Source organism: Muscardinus avellanarius (assembly GCF_963383645.1).
Source record: "Muscardinus avellanarius genome assembly, chromosome: 1".
NCBI lineage: Eukaryota > Metazoa > Chordata > Mammalia > Rodentia > Gliridae > Muscardinus > Muscardinus avellanarius.
The window spans coordinates 190,444,201-190,469,857 of NC_137786.1; the positions used below are offsets into that span (position 1 = coordinate 190,444,201).

At 44.7% G+C, this 25,657-nt stretch overlaps 1 protein-coding gene across 3 annotated transcripts in view; it reads left to right on the forward strand.

Annotated features, from left to right (window-relative positions):
- Positions 1-25,657, forward strand: part of INSC (INSC spindle orientation adaptor protein) — a gene marked incomplete at both ends in the record, with an annotated part of 133,518 nt that overhangs the window by 95,663 nt on the left and 12,198 nt on the right. For all 3 annotated transcript variants that reach the window (XM_080712163.1, XM_080712164.1, XM_080712165.1), the window contains 2 exons: positions 18,234-18,405; positions 22,867-23,045. In XM_080712163.1, the coding sequence (XP_080568289.1) occupies positions 18,234-18,405; positions 22,867-23,045 (351 nt within the window). The remainder of the gene's footprint in view (positions 1-18,233; positions 18,406-22,866; positions 23,046-25,657) is intronic.

Here is a 25,657-nt window from a genome sequence, read left to right on the forward strand (position 1 = left end):
ATGAGTTGAGCATTTGTAGCTTCATGCGCTGAATAACTCCCTTGTTCCTCCCCAAGTCTCCTTTTTTGAGTAGAAGATAAATGGTCCCATGAGCTTTCTCATCCCCTTTCACTTCTGCTTGGCAGGGAGAATGGGAGGAGAAATAGAAGGAGCTTGGAATCGCCCACCTTCCACAAAAGGTGATGGCTTGGTGGCCTCAGGGTTTGCAACACAGCAGGATGTTTTCAGTTCGGGGTGGGGGGATCAGGATTAGCTTGTTTAGAGCTGAAAACCTGTGCAGCTACAACAGCTGGAGGCTAGTCCCCCCCCCCGCCCCCACTCATTTGTTGCTGCTGGAAAGCCAGAATGTTTTAATACTTGTGCTCCAGGCCAGGGGTGGCTCAGCTGGATGTCAGACCCTGTGGGCTGAAGGACAGGAGATAGGGATGCTCACCCAGGAGGGCTCGCCATGCTGGGCTCGCCTGGCTGGCCCTTTACACGCAGCCCTGCAGGGACACATCAGGACCTAGGGAGGTGAGCACTGTAGCACCAATACTTGCTGTCACCATCTCACTCAATCCTCACCACAACCATGTTTCCTGGATACTGTCATTATCCCCATGGCTTAAAAAAGAGGAAATGGGGACTCAGAAAAGTGAAACACTTCTCAGGGGGCACCCAGTTAATAAATGGCCCAGGCAGAATTTAGTTCCTGTTCTGCTGGCCCAGAACCAGCCCAAATGTCTAACCATCACCCATAACCAGGAATCAAAACTTGATACCGTGAAGCCAGTATCTACACCCTTGCTCTCCACATTTGTAAAGGTGTGAGACATTCTCAAGACACCCAGGACGGCTTTCACCCCCTCCCCCCACACACACCAGAGGGCCTTCATTGCTCCACCCTCTGCCCGTGCCTCCTCCCTGGGTCCTGCCCACACCTGCTGCCCTCTGTGATCTGGGCGGTCCTTACTGGCCTCCGAGGCTCTGTGACATCTGCCAGGGGTCAGTATTTAGGGTGGAATGTGATGTGGAGAATCCCAGGAACAGGTGGGCCTGTGGGAGCCAGAGGTGTGTGGGGAGGTGTGGTGCCCAGGGCTGTCACAAACTGCCCACGCACCAGAGAAGGCTGGGGCCTAATTAGATAATGTTGAAGTCTTAGCCTCGCTCCCTTGGTTTACTGGTCTGACCTGCTACCTGCGTTTTGCTCAATTAATTGTCAGTGAGAAATGTACTGGAGTCATCTCTGTTGTGTGGCTTTTCCCTCCTTTCCCTCCAACCTTGAAGAGGTTCCTTAAAACTTGCGCAGCCCTAGAGAAGGTATGAGAGTCTCCCCAGGTCATCAGATACCTCCATCTCCCCTGACCTCTGCTGTGTGATACCTGAAGACAAGGACCAAGGAGATGAGCCACAGTCCAATGGGAGCAGACAGACATGGCTGTGTGCAGGTGCGCTGCCCAAGGCAGCCTTCTGGAAGACTGGAGCTGTCGAGGTAGCCCACATTACCAAGGGGGAGGACTTCAGGACTCAAGGAGAGGCTAGCCCTTCTTTCTGATCCTTGCTTTCCTCTTCTGTAAAATGGGGGTGACTCCCCCAAGGGTGCCACAGTGTGCCAGTGTGGTGGGACTCTCAGCATGATGCCTGTCTGCAGGAAGCGCTGCCTGGGGCCATTTAACTTCTCTTTCTTCTTCCCTGGTCACTGTCTCCACCTGTGCAGGGTGGGCTGGGGATACTCTGTAGTGCCTGAGTTCTGAGGACTTGGCAGTGACCCTGGTAGAATTCGAGCTGTGACTGAAGGGAAGGTCTGGTCCCTGTTGGTTCAGCGACTGGGGCTGGAGGGGGCTGTGGACTAGAGTAGACTGGGGACAGTGGTCCAAGTGAGGGGCTGGGGATCTCAGGGGCAGGAGCACAAAGATTTAGGGCCATAAGAGATGGGGGACACTTAGAATGCAGTACTCCCTCCAACCCCAAGACAGTTCTAGCAATTGCTTCTTCCAGCCGTGGACCAGAGACAATCTTGCTTTCAGAAGTGCACCCTTTCATTCCTACCCCCCTCCCTTTTGTTTTATTTTATTGTTTTCAAATAAGGAGCTAGTTCACCCTGTGCTGGAGCCAAGGGGAGAGTTTAATGAAAATCGATAGAGAAATTAAAGATGAGCAGGGGGAGGGCAAGAGGACTCAATTTCAGGTCCAAGAAGAAAATCCCTGGGGTTGGGTGAGGGATGGGAAAATTGCTGCCTGTCTCTGTGAGGCTCCCTCACTGCCCCCCCCCCCCCCCCCCGCCCAGGCTGGATGAGCGATGGAGGCTGAAAGGCCTGTACCTAGCCACACAAGTCCCAGAGACTTTGGACAGGAGGGAGCGGCCTGCACAGGGGGATGTGTGTGTGTGTGTGTGTGGGGGGGGGTTGTAGCACCAGCTTATGTTTTACAGGAATCTCCCCCACTGCCTGCCTTTCCTCCAGTCAGAGGTGGTCACAAAGAGTTCATTTTTGCAAAAAGAAACTGTTATGAATTAGTTTCCCCCATCCTTTTGCCTGTTTCATTTTCAGTCGTTGTGCAAGGAAGACAGGGAGAGATGCAGACAGGGAGAGATGTAAACGGGGAGAGATGCAGACGGGGAGAGATGCTCACTTTGCAGAGGAGCACATTGAAGCTAGAAAGGACAGTTACTGGCAGCCACCTTCCCCAGAGCCTGAGGACCCGCTGCTGTGCTTCAATTCATAGAAGTCCTCCCCTCCCCCATAAGAGAAAAGGGGCCCTGGGCAAGAGCCTGAGACCCCAGGGCAGGGCGGTGTATCACTAAAATCACTTCTAACATTTCAGTGGGCTGTGTGGGGCTATGGATTCTGGCTGAAAAACCTTTGTTATGCAGGCCACCAGCTGTCTGTGCTTGGAGGCGGAGTGGCATAGATACAGGTGATGCCATCTTCCCCAGCCTTGAGGAGACAAATCCTGTGACCTAGCCTTCCCAGAGCATTGTGACTATTCCCTTTCACACATGCTAAGTCTCCTGTTCATCTACCTCAAGGGTAGAGAGAGGTGCAGGGGCGTAAGGGGTACAGGATGTGAAAAAGCAAGAACACAATCAGGCATAGTGCCCCTCTCTTCACACAGATCCAGGCTAAGACTACAGTTAGCACTGACCAGACTGAAGGAAGACCCTGCTGGCTCAGGGCCGCACCTCACCTACCAGGTTCAACCTGAATTTAGAAACAGGATGGAGCCAATAGGAGCCCAACAGTGGGTTTGCAAGAGCAGGCTCCATTCTCAGGAGCTCAGCTGGACTCCATGTACTGTGCAACAGCGGCCTCTTGTGGACAAGAACACCAGTGGCAGCCCCTTGGGGGGGGGGGGCTGTTTCTCCACCAGTTGCTGCTGAGGCTGGTGGTGGTGGTGGTGGTGGTGGTGTGTGTGTGTGTGTGTGTAAGGAATAGTTTTAAGGAGGAGTGGTGATTTAAAATTCAGGACAATAAGGGTGTCTTCCCATAAAGCCAGCCTCCTCCAGGAGCAGAATATAGACAAATTTGCAATCTAACATACCCCCGCTACACACACACACACACACACACACACACACACACACACACACACACACCGGCCCAACACCCAGGCTTCCCTGGAGAGGCAGCTCTGTGCCTGCTTGAAGTAGAAACTCTCTGAGGCCATCAGTTCCTGCTGGGTCAGAGTTGTAATCCTTCAGCCTGCCCCTGTAGGAGTCCTCTGAGCTCCAGCTCACTACCCCTTGTGCGAATAGGTCTGGGTTTAGTATCCAGCTTCATTGCTTACTATGTTTGTAAACCCACATCCCCTGGGCCCTGTTTCATTGTGGGTAAAAGTGGACTGATGAACCAGGGTGGGGAGAGGAAATGAGTCAGTGACCCCATAGCTGTGAGTTATCTTCTCCTTCCTTTGGATACCTCCACTAATGACCCATGGGGCTTCCCTGCTTGGAGCCTCTGCCTGCGCTGGTGTGCCCCAGTGGGAGTGTCTTACCTCCAGTTGTTGACATCAGTGTCAGGTCAAGGCCTGGCCTCCTTCCCCACTGATCTCCTCCCTGACCTACTTCTTCCAACTAGTCCCTAACTCCCAATAATCTATTCAAATTTCATTTTATTTTTGTGGTACTGGAGATTTATCCCAGGGGAATTCTACCACTGAGCTATGTCCCCAACTCTTTATTATTAGTTTTCATTTTTAAGTAAGTTCTTGCTAAGTTGGTGAGGCTGGTCTTGAACCAGTGATCTTCCTGTCTCAGCCTCCCAAGTACTGGGATTATAGGGGTGTGCCTCTGTGTCCATTCAAATTATTACTCCATCAAATGGATTAATCTCCTGATGAGGTCAGAGCTCTCATGGTCCACTGCTGCATGGAGATCAAGTCTTCAATGCATGAACTGTTGGGGGACATTCCAGGCCTAACCGTAACAGACAGAATAGCTAAAAGTCATTCTGATGGCTGTCCCTGAGACCCTTTGCAGCACCTAGCCCTGGTGACAGTACCAGCTTCTCCTCTCTTCCTTCCTCCAATTCCGGTGGCCTGAGGCCCTAGTTCTTAGCTCCGTGAGCAAACTCAGGGGTCTGGTGGGCAGTTGGGACTGGCCATGCTTTCTGCATGGAGGCTGACAAGCTAGGGATTAATGGAGAGTCTCCAGGACTAGGCATTTCTTTGCTACTGGTTTTCCGAGGAACCAGAAGAAAGTTTCCTAATCCCTATGAGATTCGACATTTTCATTTGATCAAAGTCCTGCTGATATCAGGTGGCATATAAAGTAATTTTGTAAGTTGTAATGTGGTGAACAGAAGTCAGAAGGTGTTAAGCTGGCTGGACTGACAATTCTGGCGCCTGTTCCCTGGGGTTGGGAGTAGACGGCGTTGCTCCAGTGGTCATGAGAAGAGAGCCGGGCGGCGCCCTTCCCTGTGAGTTTGAACATGGATCCCTACCTGGGCGAGGTGTGCGTGTGGTGGGGTGAGAAGCTGCAGGCATAACTATTATTCAGTGCTCATTTCCTGGCTGAACTCTAGCAATTTGGTGAGAACAGAAAATAAATGTCAGACAAAAACATGCTGCTGGTGCTGGCGAGAAGGGAAGCAAGGGTCCTTGGGGACCTGACGGAGTGCACAAGCGGTACTTTCCATCATTATCATTGGTTTCCCCTTTGGCTTCTGGAGTGGGGCAAGTGTTAGTTTGGAGGGAAGCAGGGGAAGAGGCCTCTGGGGCAGTGAGGGGAAATGGGAGGTTGAAAGGATGAATGGACATGCAGATTTGGGGCAGAATTTGACTAGGGAGCACCCTTTCCTGGGAACAGTCTGGCACTTGTTGCCTAGCAAGGTGGCAGCCAGTCCTCAAAGCATAGGTCTAGACAAGGCATCTGCTAACCCTGGTAGCATGGGGTTTGTTGTCTGGTCACTGAGAGGGAGGGAGGAAGAGGGGAGAGGAGAGAGGGGAGAGGGGAGAGGGGAGAGGAAAAGGGGAGAGAGGGGAGAGGAGAAGGGAGAGAGAGAGAGAGAGAGAGAGAGAGAGAGAGAGAGAGAGAGAGAGAGAGAGAGAGAGGGAGGGAGGGAGGGAGGGAGGGAGGGAGGGAGGGAGGGAGGGGGAGGGAGGGAGGGAGAGAGAGAGAGAGAGAAAGAAAGAAGAAGAAGAAGAAGAAGGAGGAGGAAGAGGAAGAGGAGGAGGAGGAGGAGGAGGAGGGAGAGAGAGAGGTGTAGGCTATAAGAAAGAACAAAAAAATTATAGAGGAAAAAGGCAGATGGAAATGCATTTACAGACAACAAATGTGCAATTTCCAAAGGGGCTTTTAAGTCTCTTTTGGAGGCTACATCATAAACACAAGTTTTTGATGTAGCCCCAAGTTGCTTGTAGATTTGTGATAGCTGTGTGTGTGGTCTCCGATCTGTCAACTACCCCAGTTCACGGCCATTTCCCACATTGTGGCTTTAATTTTTATTTTCCTGATGAGTAAATGTTTTGAGTACTGTTTCAAATTCCTTTGTCCATTTAATTATCTTTTTTTGTGAAATGTCAGTCTGAGACTTTTTGCTTATTAAAAATATTGGGCTGTTTATCTCTGCCTTATTGAGTTATAAATTTAAAAACTGTATATGCACATTATCTGTCATAAGCTGGATAGAGTGGTACACACCTGTAATCCCAGTATTTGGGAGGCTGAGACAGGAGAATCACAGGTACAAGGCCAGCCTCAGCTATTTAGCAATGCTTTCAACAACTTAGCAAGATCCTGTTTAAAAATTTAAAAAAAATTAAAAGGGCTGGAGGTGTAGCTCAGAGGTAGAATGTCCCTGGGTTCAATCTCCAGTATTTATGCTCCCTCCAACAAAATTTCTTCATCATATATATTGTCAGTCAACTCATAGCTTACTTCCTCATTCTCTCAATTATGCCAATTGATAAGTAGAAATTTTTCATTTTATTAAAGTCTCATGTATTGATTTTTTTTTGTAGTTAGTGCTGATTGTGTCTATTTAAGAAATCATCATTTTCTCCAAAGTCATGAAGATATTTTCTTATATTTCATTTGAGGAGCTTTTTTTGCCTTTTACATTTGGCTTATGAGTCATCTCAAATTAATTTTTTAAGTGGTGTTTAAGGTTCACTTTTTCTTTATTGATGCCCAGTTGAGCCAGCACCACTTATTGAAAAGACTATCCCTTCACCCTTAAATTGAAGTCATGCCTGTGCGGTAAGTAGAGTGGGGAAATATGCTGATTTTTGTTTCTGGATTTTATTTTTTTTTTCTGCTCCATTAGTCTTTTCTGTCCATCCTTGTGCCAATATGGCACGGAATCCCTGTAGTCTAATAAATTTTGATATTTGGTCATATCAATCCTCCAACTTTTTTTAAAAAATTATTTTGGTAATTCTTAAGTCTCATAATTTAGTAATTTCTATGTGCTTTTTATAACTTATTTGACAATATCCATGAAAATACCTGCTGATGTTTTGTTTAGGATTTATTTATTCCTAAATATATATTTTTAGAAAATCAATATCTTAATACAGTATTCTCAATGAAGTATATCCCTCTACCTACCGTAGACTATATTTAATTCTTTTCAGCTATCTTTTGAGTGTTCAGTGTTGACATTTTGTATATCTTTTAAAAAACAGTCTACATCAGTTCAGAGTGATAGGGATATCCACGCACATAGTATTTGCTGAGCTTCCTCCCAGCTCCCTTCCCACCCCCTCCCTTTCCCCACACGTAATATTGAGATTGGTATTCGTAATTTCACATGTGTATATGTCAGTGGGAGCATTTCCTTCCTTGGTTCTCCCTCCCCCACCTTACCGATCTCCCTAGGCCCCCTCCATTGCTCCATGGAGTTTCTCCTCTATTATCTAAAGCCCCTTTGTATCCCAATTATCCCTAGCTTCCATATATGAGAGAAAACATAAGACTCTTTGCTTTCTGTGACTGGCTAATCCCACTTAACATAATGTTCTCCAGGTCCATCCTTTTTCCTGTAAATTACATGATTTTGTTCTTTATTTCTAAGTAGAATTCCACTGTGTCTATATCCCATATTTTATAATCCACTCATCTGTTGATGGACATCTCTAGGTTGATTCCATGAACATATTAAAAGTTCCATTTCTTTTTATCATCAGCAGCATTTATTGCTCTTTGTATCTTTTATTATTTTTTATTATAATTGGTGTTAGATGGAATCTCAGTGCAGTTTTGATTTGCATCTCCCTTATTGCTGATGGTGTTGAACTTTTTCATATATTTATTGGCCATTTGTATTTCTTGTTTTGTGAGGTGTCTAGTTCAAATGCCCATTTCTTTTTTTCTTTTTTGTGGATCTAGGGATGGAACCCAGAGGCATTTGACCTCCAAGCTACCTCCTCTGCCCTATTTTTTTATTCTTTATTTTGAAACCGGGTCTCACTGAGTTGCAGAGGGCCCCACTAAGTAGCTGAGGCTGTCCGTGAACCATGATCCTCTGGTCTCAGCCTCCCGAATGCTGGGATTACAAATGTATGCCACCATGCCCAGCTAATTACCTGTTTCTTGATTGGGTTGCTTTTAGTATTAAGTCTCTTAAGTTCCTTGTATATTCTGGATGTTAATCCCTTATCAGAGGAGCAGCTTTCAAGGATCTTCTCCTGTTCTGTAGGTGCTTCTTCTATATCCCTGGGGACCTGACGGGGTACACAATCAGGCCATCTGGAAAGAATGGCAGTTTTGCTCCCCCCCCTATATTTATATCTTGTTAGTTTTTCTTTTGCATTTGCATTGGCCAGCATAGTGTTAAAGAGGATGGCTTATGATGGATATCTTTGTCTGGTAACTGATTTCAGGGAGAATACTGAAAATTATACTGAATTATTGAGTATGATATCATTTAATGGCTTAGAACACTGAGGCTCTGAGAACTTGATTGTTTCACCAAGTCAGCAAGTAGCCAGGCTCTTCCCACACCAAAGGTTGTGCAACTTTCTTGTACCACTGGTGGTCAACCCAAGATGTCCTTAGACATGTATGAAGAGTTTTTAAAAATAATAATGGCAAGACTCTACTGAAGACTAACTCAATTCCCACTTCTAGGTATCTTTCTAAATGAATTAGAGTACTATTGTGATACATGTACACCCCCAATTCACAGTAGCCAAATTATGGAACCAACCTAGGTATCTGTCGACAGAGGAATCAATAAAGAAAATGTGGCATATACACATAATGGAATTTTACTCAGCCATGAAGAAGCACAAGATTATGTCACTTACAGGACAATGAATGAATTAGGGGACTTTAGTGAGATCAGCCAGTCTCAGGAAGTCAGTCGCCTTTTTTCTCTCATATGTGGAAGCTGGAGAGAAAATAGAAAACAAAAAAAAGGAACTTCAGAAAAGGAGGAGAGAGCCACATGCATAGGGAGAGGAGGAAGGAGAGGAGGGTGAGATGGGAGGGAGATAAACCAAGTGACGTGTACATATTTATGTTTTGTTTTGAATCTTACTATGATGTATAATTATAGTGTTCCAATACAGGTATACAAAAATTCTGGTGGTAAAGCCTAGAGATGAGCACTCTTTAAACTTTCCAAGATAATTCTAATCATTTAAGGACCATTGGTCTAGAGGCACTTTGGGTACCACTCACATTAGCATGGGAACTTGGAATTCTTATATATCAGCATTTATTTAGCAAAAATGACCCAAAGGTAAACCCAAATACCTTCATAGCATCTGTTTGAAAATCTATTTTAAGGAAAGTAATCTGATTGACAGGGAAATTGGGAAATTGTTTTTATTAAATTATAACTTACACCCCTAATTGATTGAAGCCACAGATTCTCTTCACCTAAGTAACTCATCTCTGCTTTCTCTGCCTACACACCTTTCTCTTCCTGCTCTGTTGACTTGGTCACTTACCTGGTTATATAATCTCTTTCATCCTTTGTTCTATTCCCTATTACTTATTACCATTTGCATTTGTCCACTTTAGCACTTAGCTTTTTTTTTTTTTTTTTTTTGCCAGTACTGGGGATTGAATCCCCAGGAGCATTCTACCTCTTACCTACACTCTCGGCCCTATTTTTTTTTATTCTTTATATTTGAAACAGGGTCTCACAAAGTTGTGGAGGGCCTCACTAAGTAGCTGAGGCTGGCCATAAACTGTGATTCTCCTTTCTCAGCCTCCCAAGTACTGGATTACACATGTGCACCACCATGCCTGGCAGCAATTAGCTTTCAATCAAAGATTGTTTGAAATAGCAGGAGAGGTTGCGTGTAGTCTGGGGTTGGTTGGTTTGAGGGAGGATGCTATTATCCTCTAGAAGTCTTGCTTAGTTTCTGTAGCTTTCTGTTGAGCTGTGGCCCTTCTGCCACTCCATAAAAAGTGTCCTCATTTTATAAGGGGATCCTGTAACCCCTTTAACCTCATTACAGATTTTTTCTGAACCTTGTTCCTATCTAGTTTACTCCACATTCAATTTCTGCTCCTGACTGATGGGCCCATTGATTCTACCAAATGCTTTGCTGGGGCCCGGGGCCCCTCACTTATTTTTGTGTTTCTGATCATGACCCTTGCTCCTCTCTAGACTACAAGTGAATTTTCCTTCCGACTCAACTCTAGACACACTGATCGATCCTGCCTGGCCTCAGAGTAGGATCACAGTGACTTCACAATGACCACTTGTGCTTTTTTTTTTTTTTTGCAGTATTTAGGTATCTGAGTGGATAAAAAAAAGTGAAGAAGAACATTTGGGGTCATTTTCCCTCCACCGTGGCTCCCATATAGGGTTTCAGTGCACTCCCATAATTACGTCTAGTTGTCATAAGCCAGCAACCAACTCTTCCACCTTTTCCTAAAAACACTAAACAAAAACCAAACAATTGCCCCCAAATAAAGCTAAGAAGCAGCAGACCAGCTCCTGTGATGTATGATGGGCCTTTTTATACTAGCCAGTGTCCCTTCAATATCTGCATAAAAGCCACCACTGAAGCATTTTCAGCAACGAATAGGAGAATGCTGTTCATAAATCTGCCAGGCTTTCTGAATCCCTTGGGCTTCTTAGCAGCCTAGGTCCCATGTTCCTTTTCCCACTCCCCAGGATGAAACTTCTTGTTTTCCAGCCCCCCTGTGTCCCTACTCCAAGGCGTATCAGTTCTGCTGCCCAGAAATGACAGGGCCAGACCACCCTAATTCCTACTTGCATACCCACCGTGAGGAAAGTCTGGCCTCAAGCCCAGACCCATCCCGTTCCGTGTAAAAACTAATTATCTATAAGTGCTTCCAGCAGCATATTTTTAGTGATGTGAAAGTACTTTGATGAGATTGCTATCTTGGCATGGAGTTTATGACTAGGGATGGGAAAGTTGGTAGTTTAGAGTTGGAGACTTTCCTAAAACAGGACTTGTGTTTGAGCAAGCTGGCCTCAGGCTGGGCTACTTCTGCACTCAGCATAGGAGCTGAGTGGAGCAGCCTCCAGCCAACCTGGCCTCTCACCAACTCCTTTCTTTCCTCCCCAAATTGACAATAACACAGGACGAGGAGGGGGGAGTTTGGGATTGGAGTTCTGGCCAAGTCCATTGACTTGCTGTGAGGCCAGGACAATCTCCTCATCTCTCGGGGCCTCTGTCTCCTCATCATTAAGCCCACACTTCTTAAGTAAGCTGCTGTGTGGCAGGCCTCAGTTGGGGGCTGAGGATCTAGACAGTATGGTGTAGGAGCTACCTTAAGGGACTCAAATCTAGTGGGGCATTGGGCACAGGACCTGATCAGACCTGCTATGCTGAGATCAGTGGCACTGTAGCTGGAAGGATAGAAACCACCTCTCCAGGGGGAGACAGGTGACTTCTGACCTGGCTCTGAGAAGGGACTGAGGAGGGAAACAGGAAAGATTATCACTTCTATTTTAAGTGAATTAGACTTGAAGTACCAATGGAATAGCCAGAAAAAATTCTAAATATTTTTTGAATTTAACAAACTGATCCAGTAGCAGTTTGGAAATTGTACATGAGGATCTTGGGAAAAAAGGTCAGAGCTGGTTAGTTTTGAGCGCCCCTCAAATGATGAGTTTTGAGGTCCCTGAATGATGCAGTGAATCATTCAGGCAACTTGGGTTTAGGGCCATTGTCTGGTAAGACAGAGTGGACCAGCAGTGGGTGCTGCCGTATAGTTTAGATGGAAGCAAAGGAGGAGGAGCTGGGAGAACAAGAGGTCAGAAGTAGCAAGTTAGGGAAGAGAAGAGCCCTCAAAATGCAGTATTCTGAGGTCCTGGGAGGAGAAAGGGCCAAGATAGAGAGAACTCTCCGCAGGAATAAGGGTACAGAGAGGCCAAGTAAGAGACAGACTTAGAGGCTGAGCCTTTTTTTTTTTTTCAATGTCATTTCCAAATTTATTTATTTATTTATTTTTATATATCTTTTTTATTTTTATTTTTTATAAGTGGAACATATTGAGAGTGGTGTGCCTTTACATTGTGCTTCATGCCTTTCCCCCTCCATTTCCCTTCCCCCCTCCCAATAGAGAGTGTCCAGGTTAATCATGTTGTATTTATGCTATTACACATATTCATATGTAGCTCCTCCATTGAATAACCTCAGCTTTCTTCCTCTCCTATCCTTCTGTTCAAGCTTTGCTGAGATTTCCCCTCCATCATCTGGAATCCCTCTGGTATTACCACTACTCCCTAGCTTGAACATATTAGAGAAAACATATGTCCCGTCTCTTTCTGTGCTTGACTAATCTCACTTAACATAATGTTCTCTAGTTCCTTCCATCTTCTTGCAAATGCTAATATTTTATTTTTCTTTATAGCTGAATAGAATTCCATTGTGTGTACTTCCCATAATTTTGCAATCCATTCATCTGTTGATGGAGATCTAGGTTGGTTCCATATTTTGGCTATTACAAACTGTGCTGCTATGAACATGGGTATGCATATGTTAATGTAGTTCTCTGATTTCAACCCCTTTGGAAAGATACCCAGGAATGGTATAGCCGGATTAAATGGTGGATCTATTCCCAGTTTTCTAAGGAATCTCCAGACTGATCTCCATAAGTGGCTGAACTACTCTGCACTCCCACCAACAGTGTAAAAGAGTTCCTCTTTCCCCACATCCTCGCCAGCAATTGTTGTTTGATTTCTTTATGTTTGCCACTCTGATTGAGGTTAGATGGAATCTCAGCATAGTGAGGCTGAGCCTTGCTTCATACAATTCCCTAAGTTCTTTGTAAGCAGTTAATTTCTTCCCAACTACTTCTTTTTGTGGTATCATTTATTATTGTTATTTTTTAGTATAAACGGAAATTTTATGTCCCTAGCAATTTAGTAATGATAACGACACTGAGACACTTAGAATTCCTCATCTTTCACCAGGCGTGGTGGCGCATGCTTGTAATCCCCGCGCTTGGGAGGCAGAGACAGGAGGATCCCACAGGTTCGAAGCCAGCTGCACTGGCTTAGGAGACCCTGTTTCAAAATAAAAAAAAATTATAAAAAGGTCTGGGAGTACAGCCCTGAGGTAGAAGGGTTTCCAGGAACCCCAGTACCACCAAAAAAAAAAAAAAAAAAAAAAAAAAAAAAAGAAAGAGAAAAAGAATTTCTCATTTTCCAACTGCTGACAAAATGGAGGTCCAACAATCATTTGGGGCACTTTTCTGGACCTCAGTATTGATGCCATTTTGTGTTTTTTAGGAAACCAGGGCTTCCCCTGCCTAGAAAGAGACCCCTCCAGCCCTCTCATCTCCTCATCTTCTTGACTCACTCTTCCATTTTGTTTGTTTGTTTCTGGCTGCCTGTCTTTGTTCCTCCTGCCTGTGTCTTATTGGTTTCAGCTTCATCCCTGTGGCAGTACCGAGTTCGACATCACAATGGAGGTGCTTGATAAATATCTGTTGAACAACAGAAATTCAGAGGTGATACAAACTGTTACTGTTTTCCCTGCTGGGAGAAATCTAATTTTTCATTTTATCATTTATAGTTCAGAATTGCTCCCATTTAAAAATAGTCCCCGTTTAGGATTGTGTGATCTCAGAAAATGTCCAAACAATTGGGTCAACTCATAGATCCCAACATATTATGGCTTGGATCTTAATGTTTCCCTTAGGCCATAGGCTAAAGCCTTGGTTACCAGATGTGGCACTTTTGGAGGGTGGTGGAACTTTTAGGAGATGGGGTCTGGCAGAAGAAGGTGAGGTTATTGGCGGAGTGTCTTTGAAGGTGCATTGGGGCCTTGGCCCCTCTTCTCCTGCTCTGCTTCCTGGCTGGAATGAAGAGAGCAGGACTCATCTGCTCTGTGTTCCTGCTGACACAGGCCCAAGCAACGCATCGAGCTGTCATGGAATGAAACCTCTGGAACCATGAGCCAAAATTGTTTTTCCTTTTAAGTTTATTTTCTTGGGTGTTTTGTCACAGTAATTGAAAGCTGACTAACATACCACCCAAATGACCGAGTTCCTCAGTCTCACAGGAATCTGAAGACAGGGACACTGGAGAGAAACCCAGTCAGGAGGCTGGCCAGGCAGATGGGAAAAGAGCTAGAGCTCAGGGTCCTGAGTCTAAGAGAGGCGATAGCATGCCCAGGTTGGGATGGGTGGGATGATGGCGCCACCACCTGGTAGTCACTGTACCTGCAGCCTCTCATTTAATAATTCTAATAGTCTTCTGGGATTGATGTGTTTTACCCCCAGTTTACAAGAAAAACTAAAATGAGACTTTCCCTATGAGACTAATATTATTATCCAAATTGTTTAGGTAAATAATCAAATTAGATAAGAAAATTGTTCATCTAGTAAGTGGAAGAGGCGGGACTCAGACCTGGACTCCAGTGTCTGTGCATATTTGAATGTTCTAGGAATTGGCTCAGAAGCCAGAAAGCCCACAGCCCAGTGGTGTGGAGCCCTTCATTACCCCCTCCCCTGTGGTGAGCTGGGCTGGGTTGGAGCTGCTAAGATGCTAATGGATTCAGAGATCAATCTGGGCTGGTGGGAGTCGACGGGCAGCATGCTAAGTTATCAGAACCAAAAGCCGGGACATTTGACCCCTATGAAAATCCACCAAATAGAAAAGAACAGTTGCATGTGAATAGGCAGTTCATAGTAGGGAAATCCAACTTTCAGAAAACAAAATCTGAACCAAACCAGACCAAAGTTAAAACAAAGCCATAGGAAAAGACTCTCAACCTCATTGGTATGTGGAGACATGCAGGCTCAAGCACAAGTTTTAAACCCATGAAACTGCCCCAAATTAAAAAAATCTAATGATGACAACAATTGTCAAAGACAGAGAGTTAAGTAACCTTAGTACATTGCTGGGAGAAATATAAATCGCTACATGCATGTTGCAAAGCAAAGCTGTATAAATCCTGTGCTCTAAGAACTCCATTCCTAGATTGAGACCCCTAGACAAACTGGCACATATTCACCAAAAGGCATTTAGAAGAAAATTTATAGCTGTAATGACCATTATAGAAAAGAAAACTGGGAAACCAGTCAAAGGCCCATTGACAGAAGAATGCAAAAATAAGTTGCAATTGATTTATGTGGGAAAATACTATGCACCAGAGAAAATACTGGACCATAGCCATGTGCAAAAATGGGAAGCAGTTTCATAAACATGATGCTGTCTGGGGAAGAAAGCAAACTGCCATGTATAATACGGCACCACTTATGGCAACTGCAAAACCTTGTAAAACTAAGCAATATACGCATGCAATAACTCTAAAGGAAACAAAAGAATAGTGAGCATAGAGTTCAGGGCAACAGCCCATCCAACATTGGAAAAGCAGATATATGTTATTAAGAAAGGAGTGTTGGAGCCTTTCTTGGCTTTATTTCTGAGGTTAGAGTTTCTGGATATTAGTCATATAGATATGTGTATGTAAGTGCTCATTTTATTATTTATTATCCTGTATGAATTTGTGTACCTATACATATATACACAATATATACATTAGTGTATATCTTCTTCTGAAGGAATGACATATATCATTAGTACATTACCAGAAGAGATATGAAGCATGGTTAATGAATTGGAAGCAGGCAGCTGGCAGTTGTATAGCCAGAACTGCACAGATCCTCTGGGAAACTAAGGTTTGCGAAGGAATCAGGGTTTACATCAGGCCAGAGTCACCAGAGTCACTTTCCTGGGATCAAGGATCTTCTAGTACTGGTGATTTCTTCAGTGTTGTCCTTTCCAGCAGCTGCCTTTGCTCACAGTATCCATCTACCTGCAAAGCTGTTCTGCTGTTACTTGTCTACAGGGAGACCTCAGGGCTGAGATGTGCCGATAAGTCTTAGGTCAAATCTTACTTTTTAAAATTTGTTCCCTGTTTACTGAAAGCCTTCACATGCCAGACCGGGTATAGCCCAGCATGAACAAGCCGTGGTCTCCAGGCTTGTGGGGCTGGCAGGGAGCAGACTAGAAGCCAGACACAGGAGTATTTCTCCAAATTTCTGGAGCATAAAAGTTAGCTGTGGATGTGTTAATAAGCAGATTTCCAGGCCTTTCCCCAGATTCTGGTGGAATAGGTCTGGGTGGGCCACAGGAGTCTGCTTTTAAGCAATGTGAAGGAAATTAGATATAGCTGGGCAAGAAACAGAAAAAACAGGGCCTTGTAGTGTAATAAATGAGATGATAGTAGAAATACTTGGGCATGGAGCGTGGGCTGGGCCACCTCCCCAGCTGGAGTGTGGGCCGTGCCACTTCAGGGGCAGCTTTTAGAAGCTCTCTCTATAGAGCAGGCATGCTGTGTGATAGCTATCTGTGGGAGTGGTTTGTCCCTCTGCACAGGGGACCCTCCCCTCTGGACCACCATTGCTGTTGCACGAGGCCTGGCTTAGTACGTGTGCAGGGTGTTTGAGAGCAGCATCTTGGGATGCAAACAGGCTTGATGTCCAGACCTTAGGTGGCACCAGGCCCTGGGTGCCACCAATTCCTTGGGATCTCTGGTGTGTTCAGACTAGTCTATCTCCAAGGATGTGCTGGGGACCAGGGCACAATACCGGTCTGATTCTGACTGGTGTTATCAACTGAATCAGGGACTGGGATAGCAAGCCCATTTTTGCAACCAAGATGAGACTAGGGATACTGCGTCGACTGAGATGTTTCCCCATTAGAGATACTGCATTTCCTTAGCAACGGACTTTATTCATACTGGAAGGTGGGAGGGAGATGAGGGTCAGATGATTAAGAGGTTTCTTATGTTGGCAATAGGGCTGCTTCCTGTTTCCAAGCCAAGAGCATCCCCCCCTCTCCCTGAGCCCAAATGAGGCCATCTCCAAGGGCCTGTTAGTCAAACATCTGGCCCGAGTCCAGTGCTGCCAGGGGCTGCTGGCTGCTGTTTGTTCCATTTATTAAGTACCTCCAGGTGGGTTTTAACGCGGACAGTTCCCTGGGCTCCTGTTTCCACATTTGTCTCCTTTGAGCCTGAGATTGCCAAAGGCTTTCAGAGCTAATGGACCCTACAGCTCCCAAGAGCCATTTAGAGGGACATAGAACTCAGTGGTGGTAATTAGTCAAACCAAAGGTAGAGCCCTGGAGCTCTACCGGAGCTGAGTTGCAGAAGTCAGGATATAGGGACAGGAGGCTTAGGCTGGTGGCAGATGTGGGGAACACCGGCACAGCCTTCTTCCTGTACCTGATTAGGAAGGACTCTGGTGCTTGGTGACAAGCTGGCTGGTGTCCTGGGGCATCTGAGGGGCTGCAGTAGCACTGCTGAACTTGCTGAGACAAGCTACTGCTCTCTTTCCTTCCAAATTTCATCTACTAAATTCTGAGTTCATTCACCACTTCTCAGGAGGAAGTATAATGTCCTGTCTAAAACCTGGGTGGTTTTGAAGCCAGATCATTTGGGTTCAAATCTCAAACTAAAGATGTTTAAAGTTAGCTATCTGGGGAAAGTCAATGAACCTTTCTGTTCATTGACTTTCTTTTCAGTTTCCTTGTCTGAAAATAAAGATATTAATACTGACCTCAGAAGGCTATTGCAAGGATTCAGTGGTACAGTAACATAGCAAACTACACTTGGTATGGAACCTGGCACATTGTTAGTGCCAAATAAGCAGAAGCTATGATTTTGCCAAGAGTATGTCTAACTGGGGTAGAGCAGAGAAATGAAAGTCTTTATCTGGCAATTATGTCCTTCAGGCATGTACTTCCCTGGTTGGCCAGAGACAAGGCTTCCATGGAAGTGGCCCCCTTCCTTTGGGGGCAGATGATGGAAGACAATATGGAGAAGGAAGAGGTCAGGCTCAGCCTGCTGATAAATATAAAAAGGGGGTAACCAACATTTCTTGAGCATATTTTCTGGATCAGGCATTGCCTGTTTTTATTTTATTTTTCTTTCTCAAATCCCCAACACTCTGTTGATTGGTGAGGGAATAGTTTCAGAGTAGTTATGTGACCAGTGCCAAGTTGTATGGCATGGGAGAGCTCAGGATGGGAGCTCAACTTTGTGAGATTTCTAGGTGACTGTTTTTCTACTAAATTATGCCATAGTGGATGGCAAGATCTAGTTCCTGGACACATGGCTTGATATCTTTTATCTCAAAAGCCCATGGGAGCCACTGATCTCTTCTGGACTCAAGGGAGAGGCCTCCAGGTGCCAGAGTGTGGATCATTCAGGGGGCTTCATCACCAGGTTGTCCCTGGCTCCACAGAGTGTCCTGGGCCATGCTGAGAAGCCAGGGCTGGCTAAATAGGGTGCTTAGTCTATCTCATTACTGTCATGAGCAGTGGTACCCTCTCAGGATACACAGGGATGCTCTCTCTCTCCATCTACAGGTGGATGGTGTTCTGTGCTTGGCCGACATCCTGACGGACGACAGCCACTCAGAGGCCACGCGGGCTGAGGCTGCAGCTGTGGTGGCCCAGGTCACCTCCCCGCATCTGCCCTTCACCCAGCATCTCACTAGCTTCCTGGAAAGCATGGAAGAGATCGTGACAGCTCTCATCAGTGAGTCAATTGGGGTGGGCGGGACCCCAAGGAGAGGGGGCCTTGGCAGGCTTATCAACAGGAAGGATGAGGAAAGTCTTCCTGTCTCTGCTCACTGAACCCCAACTATCTCCTGCTGTAGATGACCACACTAGTTGAAACCCCACCATTAACAGATTAGATCAGAAGAGCTCTATTTTCCAGAGTCTTCTATTAATTACAATCCCCTTTCTTAATGCACGCTGTCCTCCAAAATGCAGCTTGAATTATGATCAGGTTGGGATTAAACGGTCTTTAATAGTGAGTTCAGGAAGGACTGGGATCTCAAATATAGAGGTTTAGATCTTTGGCCAGAGAGACTATGATAGGCTTTGTTCATAAAGCCTCGGTGATTGTACCCAATGGATGTAGCAGTAATAATAAATGATTTGTCAAAGAGAACCAGTCTGCCATAATCTGCAGCACTAAAAGCACTGACTCTTCTAGGCTCCCCTATTCATACATATGTACACCTGGCAGGAGAATCACAGTCCATTATCTATAATATGCTATTTTTTTCTAACTTTGCTGTGTTATAGAAACTAGAAAGGTTCATCTGGATAATAACATTCAGGGAACTTGTTTTGCAAATTATCCCCTTTCTTTAAAAATTCTGGTAGTGATCTGTGTTTCTATTTCTGTTTCTATCACCAGCTTTATATCCATATTTGATAAAAAGTGAATAAAAATTAATTTTATAAGAAAATTTAGGTTTGTTTTTTTTCTTGTAGTCTTCACACCAGGGTTGGAAATATCTGGAATTGCACATATTTAGGAACAGCATAGAATGCTGGGTTTAGGTTCTGGCTTTTCTCTCAACCATCCAGTATATAGCTGTTGACCTGCAGCCATGTGCAGGCATCATGTGGGACTCTGCTCCTGACCACATCACACTGTAAAGCTCACCTGACAATTCTCCTAATATGTCAAATGAGAGGTTGCACTCCATTTCCTTCAAGGGGATCCTAGCTCTAGAGTTTTACCACCATCTGCCAGTACTTTGCATACAGGGGGCATCAGTTAAGACTAATTAAGTTAGGACTGATTCTAATCCTAACGCCAGTGGCACCCATAGGACAGGCTGGGAGAGATCAATTTGCCAACACCCACAATGATTCAGAATCAGGAAAAAATGAAAGTCAGTTACTGAAAGATTTAACTGGAGGGATACTTAGGGGAATGTAAAGTTCAATGCTCACTCTATTTAAGAAAAAGTCTAGACCGGGATAGGTTGAGGAGTTTCCTCAAAGCTACACAGTGCATTAAGGTTGACCAAGCCAGGAGTATCAAACATCCCTGAGAGCTCTGCAGATAATCAGAAGGAATGAAAGGGGCTGGGGCTCCACATCAAAGTGACATGCACAGGCACTGGCTAAAGGTAAACCCCAACTGACTGTTGCCATGTAGGAAAGGTTTGCATGTTTTAAAGGTAAGACACAAATTCTAAATTCTGCAAAATTTACAAATGTTACCAAGTAATAAAGAAACCAAAACATACACAGTCTAGACAACCCTCCATTATTGTCACATGCCCATTCCTATTTCTTTGCCTAGCTTGGGTTTCTCCCTAGAGGACTCTCCCTATTTATTTCATCTTGATGAAGATGCATGGTAGAATCCACTTTGAGATTCAGTAGATGGGATGTATGTTTTAGGCAGGAAGCCAGAGCTGTGTTCTTTGGTGGGAAGTAGCCCTCCAACTTCTTGCCATTCCCTGGAAACATTTATAAATGAGTCACTGGAATCAATTTAATCTTCCTAACACCTCCCAGGTGATTCAGACTGTAGTTCAAATAAATGTGCAGCAAAATTAAAAGGCACTTAGTTGGTTGTGTTAATAATTGCTGTGTCGGCAGCAATGGGCACTGCATAAGAACGAGGGGGGTGGTGTTTGGACCTAGAAGAAATATTACAGCAAAGTCAACCATGAGTTCTGTATCCTCCACAAAAGCCTGAATGCAGACACTCTAGTTTGGAAGGGATTGGATGACCCTGGTACCTCCACCCAGATCAGAGTGAGGTGATGTTGGATATGGGACACTAAAGAGTTCTTAATTCCTGGGTTACTCTGTTGTCCTAGCCATGGATAATTAGACCAAGATTCTGAGTTGTTTGGTGGCCATACCTGAACTATGAGGAATAGAAATGCCCTGGGCTAGCATTATTGCTCTGATAGGAATGAAAGGTGGGTCTGTGGGAGCATCACTGCTAATGAACCAAAGGGTCTGAAATAAGAGACAGTCTGGAATGTAGAAAGAATGAGATTTTGGAGTCAGGCAGACCTGGATTTGATACTAGCCTACAGTAATTACTTACTGGTCATAAGACACCAGGCAAATCACTTATGTTCTTTCATTTATAAAATCATTAATGGCTTGGCATGGTGGCACATGCTTGTAATCCCAGCATTTGGGAGGCTGAGATGTGAGGATTGCAATTCACATATAGCCCCAGCTACTACTTAATGAGGTCTTTTGCAACTCAGTGAGACACTGTTTCAAAAAAAATAAAGAATAAGAAAATAGGGCTGGGAGTGTAGCTTGGGAATAGGATGACCCTGTGTTTCATCCCCAGTACTGCAAATAAAATAAAATAAAATAAAATAAAATAAAATAGTTAACAGTATTAAAACTGCACAGAAGTGCCTGGCATAGGGTATAAATGGTACCTATTACTACTACCTTCTCTGAGACAGAGATGCCACATCTATAAAAAAGAAAATTGTTTTCTACCTCAAGGATGCTTAGAATTTAATGGCATAATTCAAGGCAAGCTACATGTATTTGACTAGTGTTATTAGCTCCCCATTCTTAGAACATCAATAAATGCTTTCACTGGAAGGTGCCATGAGGTACCAGTTGTAGGATCAGAACCTGGAAACACAGATGCTGTCAGGAGGCAAGAACCAGGGGCCAGCGTGAGACAGAGCTTAATAATGTCTCCTGAGTTTTTTTTTTTTTTAAATCCTGGGATATTTTCTTGCAGTGTGGCCTTTCCACATGTGGTTTTGTAGGTTTTTCTGTGGCACTGGGTCTTGAACCCTTGAAGCTAAATTCACCAGCCCAATTATATTTTTATTTCAAAACAGGTTCTTGTTAGGTTGACAAAAATCTCACTATTTGGCCGGGTGTGGTGGTGCATGCTTGTAATCCTAGCATTCGGGAGGCTGAGACAGGAGGATCCAGGTTCGCGAACAGCCTCAGCTACTTAGAGAGGCTCTTTGCAACTGAGTGAGACCCTGTTTCAAAATAAAAAGAATAAGAAAGTAGGGCTGGGGCTGTAGCTCAGAGGTAAAATGCTCCTGGGTTCCATCCCCAGTACCATCAAACAAAACAAAACAAAAAAACCTCACTATTTGCTGAGGCTGTCCTTGAACCTGTTATTCTCCTGTCTCAGCCTCCAAAGTACTGGGATTACAAGTGTGTGCCACCATGGCTGGCTAGAAATATGACCAGTAGAAGCTGCTCTCGACTGAAGTACCCTTGATTGAGAGTCAAAAGTCAGGTCCATTAGGAAGAAGCAGCACCATGGACAGAGCCCTTTATGGCTTCTCTTGATGTGGGAGTCCAATGCAGTTTGCATGAAGTGTAGGGGGAATGTATCAGACAATGGAGGGATGGGCACTGTCCTTGTTAAAGGTGTTTAATACAACTGCAAATGTTAAGTGGGGCATTTGGTTGGGGCTGGACCATGCCACTAGAATCAGAAAGAAAGAAACTGACACTCAGAAGTTTGGTGTAGGATTTCCCTGCAGCTGGATGAACCCTGTTATGGAACCAAAAGGAATTACAGCAGCTCTGCTGATGGTGTCAGGAATTTCTCTTGTGCCTCTTCCTTAAAGGCAACTTTAGCAGCAAACCAGGGTACATTACTGGAGCTCTTTCCTACCTCACAGCCATATATTCCTTGAGTCTAGAACATTCTCTTCCTCCAAATATTTTCATGTCTGGCCCCTTTCTTCCCCTAAGATCTTAGCTGTAAATTTACATTTGTAGTGACACCTTCCTTGTGTATGCTATCAGGCCTCTACTTAGTCTCTGTCTTAGCACTTGTTTATTTTCTTCCTCATATTTATAGGATTTGTGATTATTTATAATAAACTTTCAAAGTCCCTTTCCTCTTGCACACTAGTAGAGTGTAAGCCTGTCAAGGGCAAGGGCATGTTCATTAGGTCATCCCAAGACACCAATGGTACCTGGCACATTGTGTTCACTCAGTAAATGCTCCTTGGAGAAGGAGTAATTAAGAGTCACATGCCAGGTTTTTAGTCTCAGCTTGGCCACCTATGTAGATGCATGCATTCCTAGTAACTGCTTGCTTCATATGTAAAACAAGTACTAAAACACCAGCCTAAATTTTCTCCCAGAGCTATTGTAGGAAAGGAACAAGACAATTTATACAAAAGCTTGTGGCATTGATGCCGTTTTCCTCTTCGCCATCCAGAACTGTGCCAGGAGGCCTCATCAGGGGAGGTCTTCCTGCTGGCCTCTGCAGCCCTTGCCAACATTACCTTCTTTGACACAATGGCCTGCGAAATGCTTCTGCAGCTGAATGCCATCCGCGTCCTCCTGGAAGCCTGCAGTGACAAGCAGAGAGTGGACACACCTTACACCCGGGACCAGGTGAGGAGCCCTGAAGGGCCCAGGACCCGTCACTGTGCAGACAATGCAGAGGAGACCAAGGCTCAGCTGCTGGGGCAGAGGAGGACAGCATCTCCTCAGAGCACAACATCACTCCTGTTAGTGTCTTTCCTGGCACTTTGAGCTTTGCATTCTGTAGAAAGATAAATGAATATGTTCTCACCATCTCTCATTGACCTTGAAGATTCTTTATGAGACAGACAGACAGATAGACAGACAGACAGACAGACACAGACACACACACACACACACACACACACACAGTGCCCATCCCAACCATGACAGGGCCTTCTATCTCCATTCAAACTCTCCACCCTGGAGGCATAAAGACCCATGGTGGGTCCCTGAGCCTCCTTGGAGGTCTGCATCCCAGTCATGTTGGTACCTGTCTGACATTGTAACCTGCAATGGATTTTTTCTCTGCTTCTACAAAAAAAAAAATAGAGGCTTGGGGGCAAACTGATATTCTGGGCCTCCGCCATCACATCAATCACAATATTTTTGTACACTGGTTACACACAAGGTTTTATCTAGGGGAAGGTAGAGGAGAGGTTTTCTACTCAGAGTGTCCAAGGACATTGAATGTGGCAGTTTTAAAGCCTCTCTGAGCTCTGATGTTCTGGAATTTTATCCTGTCTCACTTCTGGCCACACTTGGTCTCTCTCCTCACCAAGGTGTGGGGTGGATCAGGCTGGATTTTATTTCTCTGTACGTTCTGCCAGGTACCTGAGCTCTAGGTGAGATGATCCTCTAACCCCCGACCCAGCTCATCTTTTTCAGGGCTTAGTCCCCCAGCCCCATCTGGTTCTTCTACCCTTATCTGATGAGATCCCAGTTCTGAGCACTAGCTCTCCCCTGGCAACTTTAGATCTCTGGAATTATCTCCTTCTCTTAGAGCCCATACCCCACAATGCAAGACTTAGTATCTAATGGTACTGATTTCTCTTTAATTATTGATTTTTTTTCTCTGCTGGCATGGACTACATTTTATTCTTCTCCAGGATTTCTTAGAGCTTGTTGAAGCTTCCTAAATGGTTGCTTGGGACATAAAATGGAAGAAGCAAGGCGGCATCTACCAGTTGTTTCTTATTCTTAGAATCACCTGTGAAAAGGCAGCTTCCACAGAAATTCCCATGCAGAAAACATTCTAGTATCCAAGCATTTGCAGATGAGAATTCTAATAGTTCTATAGGGCTGGTGATATTTGTCCCATGCTCTTATGGATAAGAGAATTGAAGCTTAAGAAGATATCCCCCAAATCATATGATTTGCAAATAGCTAGGGAACAGTTAAATCCTGGCTTGATCTAGACTCTGATCTTTGACTTATCTGCTACCATGTTTGATCATGAAGGGAAGTACAGTGTGGTTGTGGACTCTAAATAAGGTCTAAATAAATGGTAAATATAATATTTTTCTAACCTTGCACTCCCTGGAAGAACCAACAGTGAACTATCCAAAATCCTCAACTGTAGCCGGGCCCGGTGACACACACCTATGATCCAAGTACCCAAAGGGTTGAGATAGGAGGAGCACAGGTTTGAGCCCAGCCTCAGCAGTTTAGTTATATCTTCAGCAACTGAGCCATTGTTTTAAAATAAAAAATAAAATAGGGCTGGGGGAGTAGCTCAGAGGTAGAACACCCCTGGGTTTGATCCTTAGTATAAATAAAAAAAGAAAGGAAACTTGGCCTTTTGAGAAATGCATGTTATGATTCCAGACTTCCTTTTCAGTCTAATTTCTCATTTCTTAGAGTTGGACAAACCCCCTTGGAGACAAGGTGTGGCAGAGACAGAATGAGCAGCCCTACTGGGGCTGGTATTGACCTGACTGGCTACTGAGTGGGGGATGCCCAATGCCTATTGTAGTCATGGCTCTTGGATATGGGGCTGGAGGGTCTACCTGTATGATCTTCTTTAAATTTTTTTCTTCTGCTGGATGGTCCCAGTTGCAGGGTATCTCAGCTGCCTATCAAGATTTCAGGTCTTTTAACCCTCAAGTGTCTCTCCTGTAACTGCCTTTGGTCATTTAATACAGGATCCAGTAGTCAATCAATAGGAACAGGGATTGTGGAGTCAAGTGACCTGGGTGTAAAGATTATGGGCTATTAATAATCATGTAACTTTGGGCAACTCACTCCAAGTTTCTCTTTCCTCATTTATAAAATGGAAATAAATGCGTACTTTACAAAGCTGAAATAGGAGTTAAATTAATGAATACAAATTTTTAGTACAGATCCTGGCACATAGAAACTATTAAATGAATGGAACACACTGTCAGTGTTATTAAGATTGGCAACCAGCACTGAGTGGGAATCTCCAGAAAGAAGGGCCCTAATCTGTAAAATGGGTATGCCTCTTTTAGCTGGGATACCTTGTGACTGGTAGAGAGACCCCCTACTGATAATGAGTGGCTGGATCCTCTTGAAGCCTTATTGATTCTTGGGAAGGATCAGAGAGGTCTCAGGGTGGGGAACAGATGCGGTCCAGCTGTAGCAGATCAATTCTCTCTGCATCTGAAGTCCTGGGCTTTCTTTGTCCTCCTGTCTGAGCCAGGCACATCTCCTGCTGTCCTCAGGATGGCTTCACCTTCTGC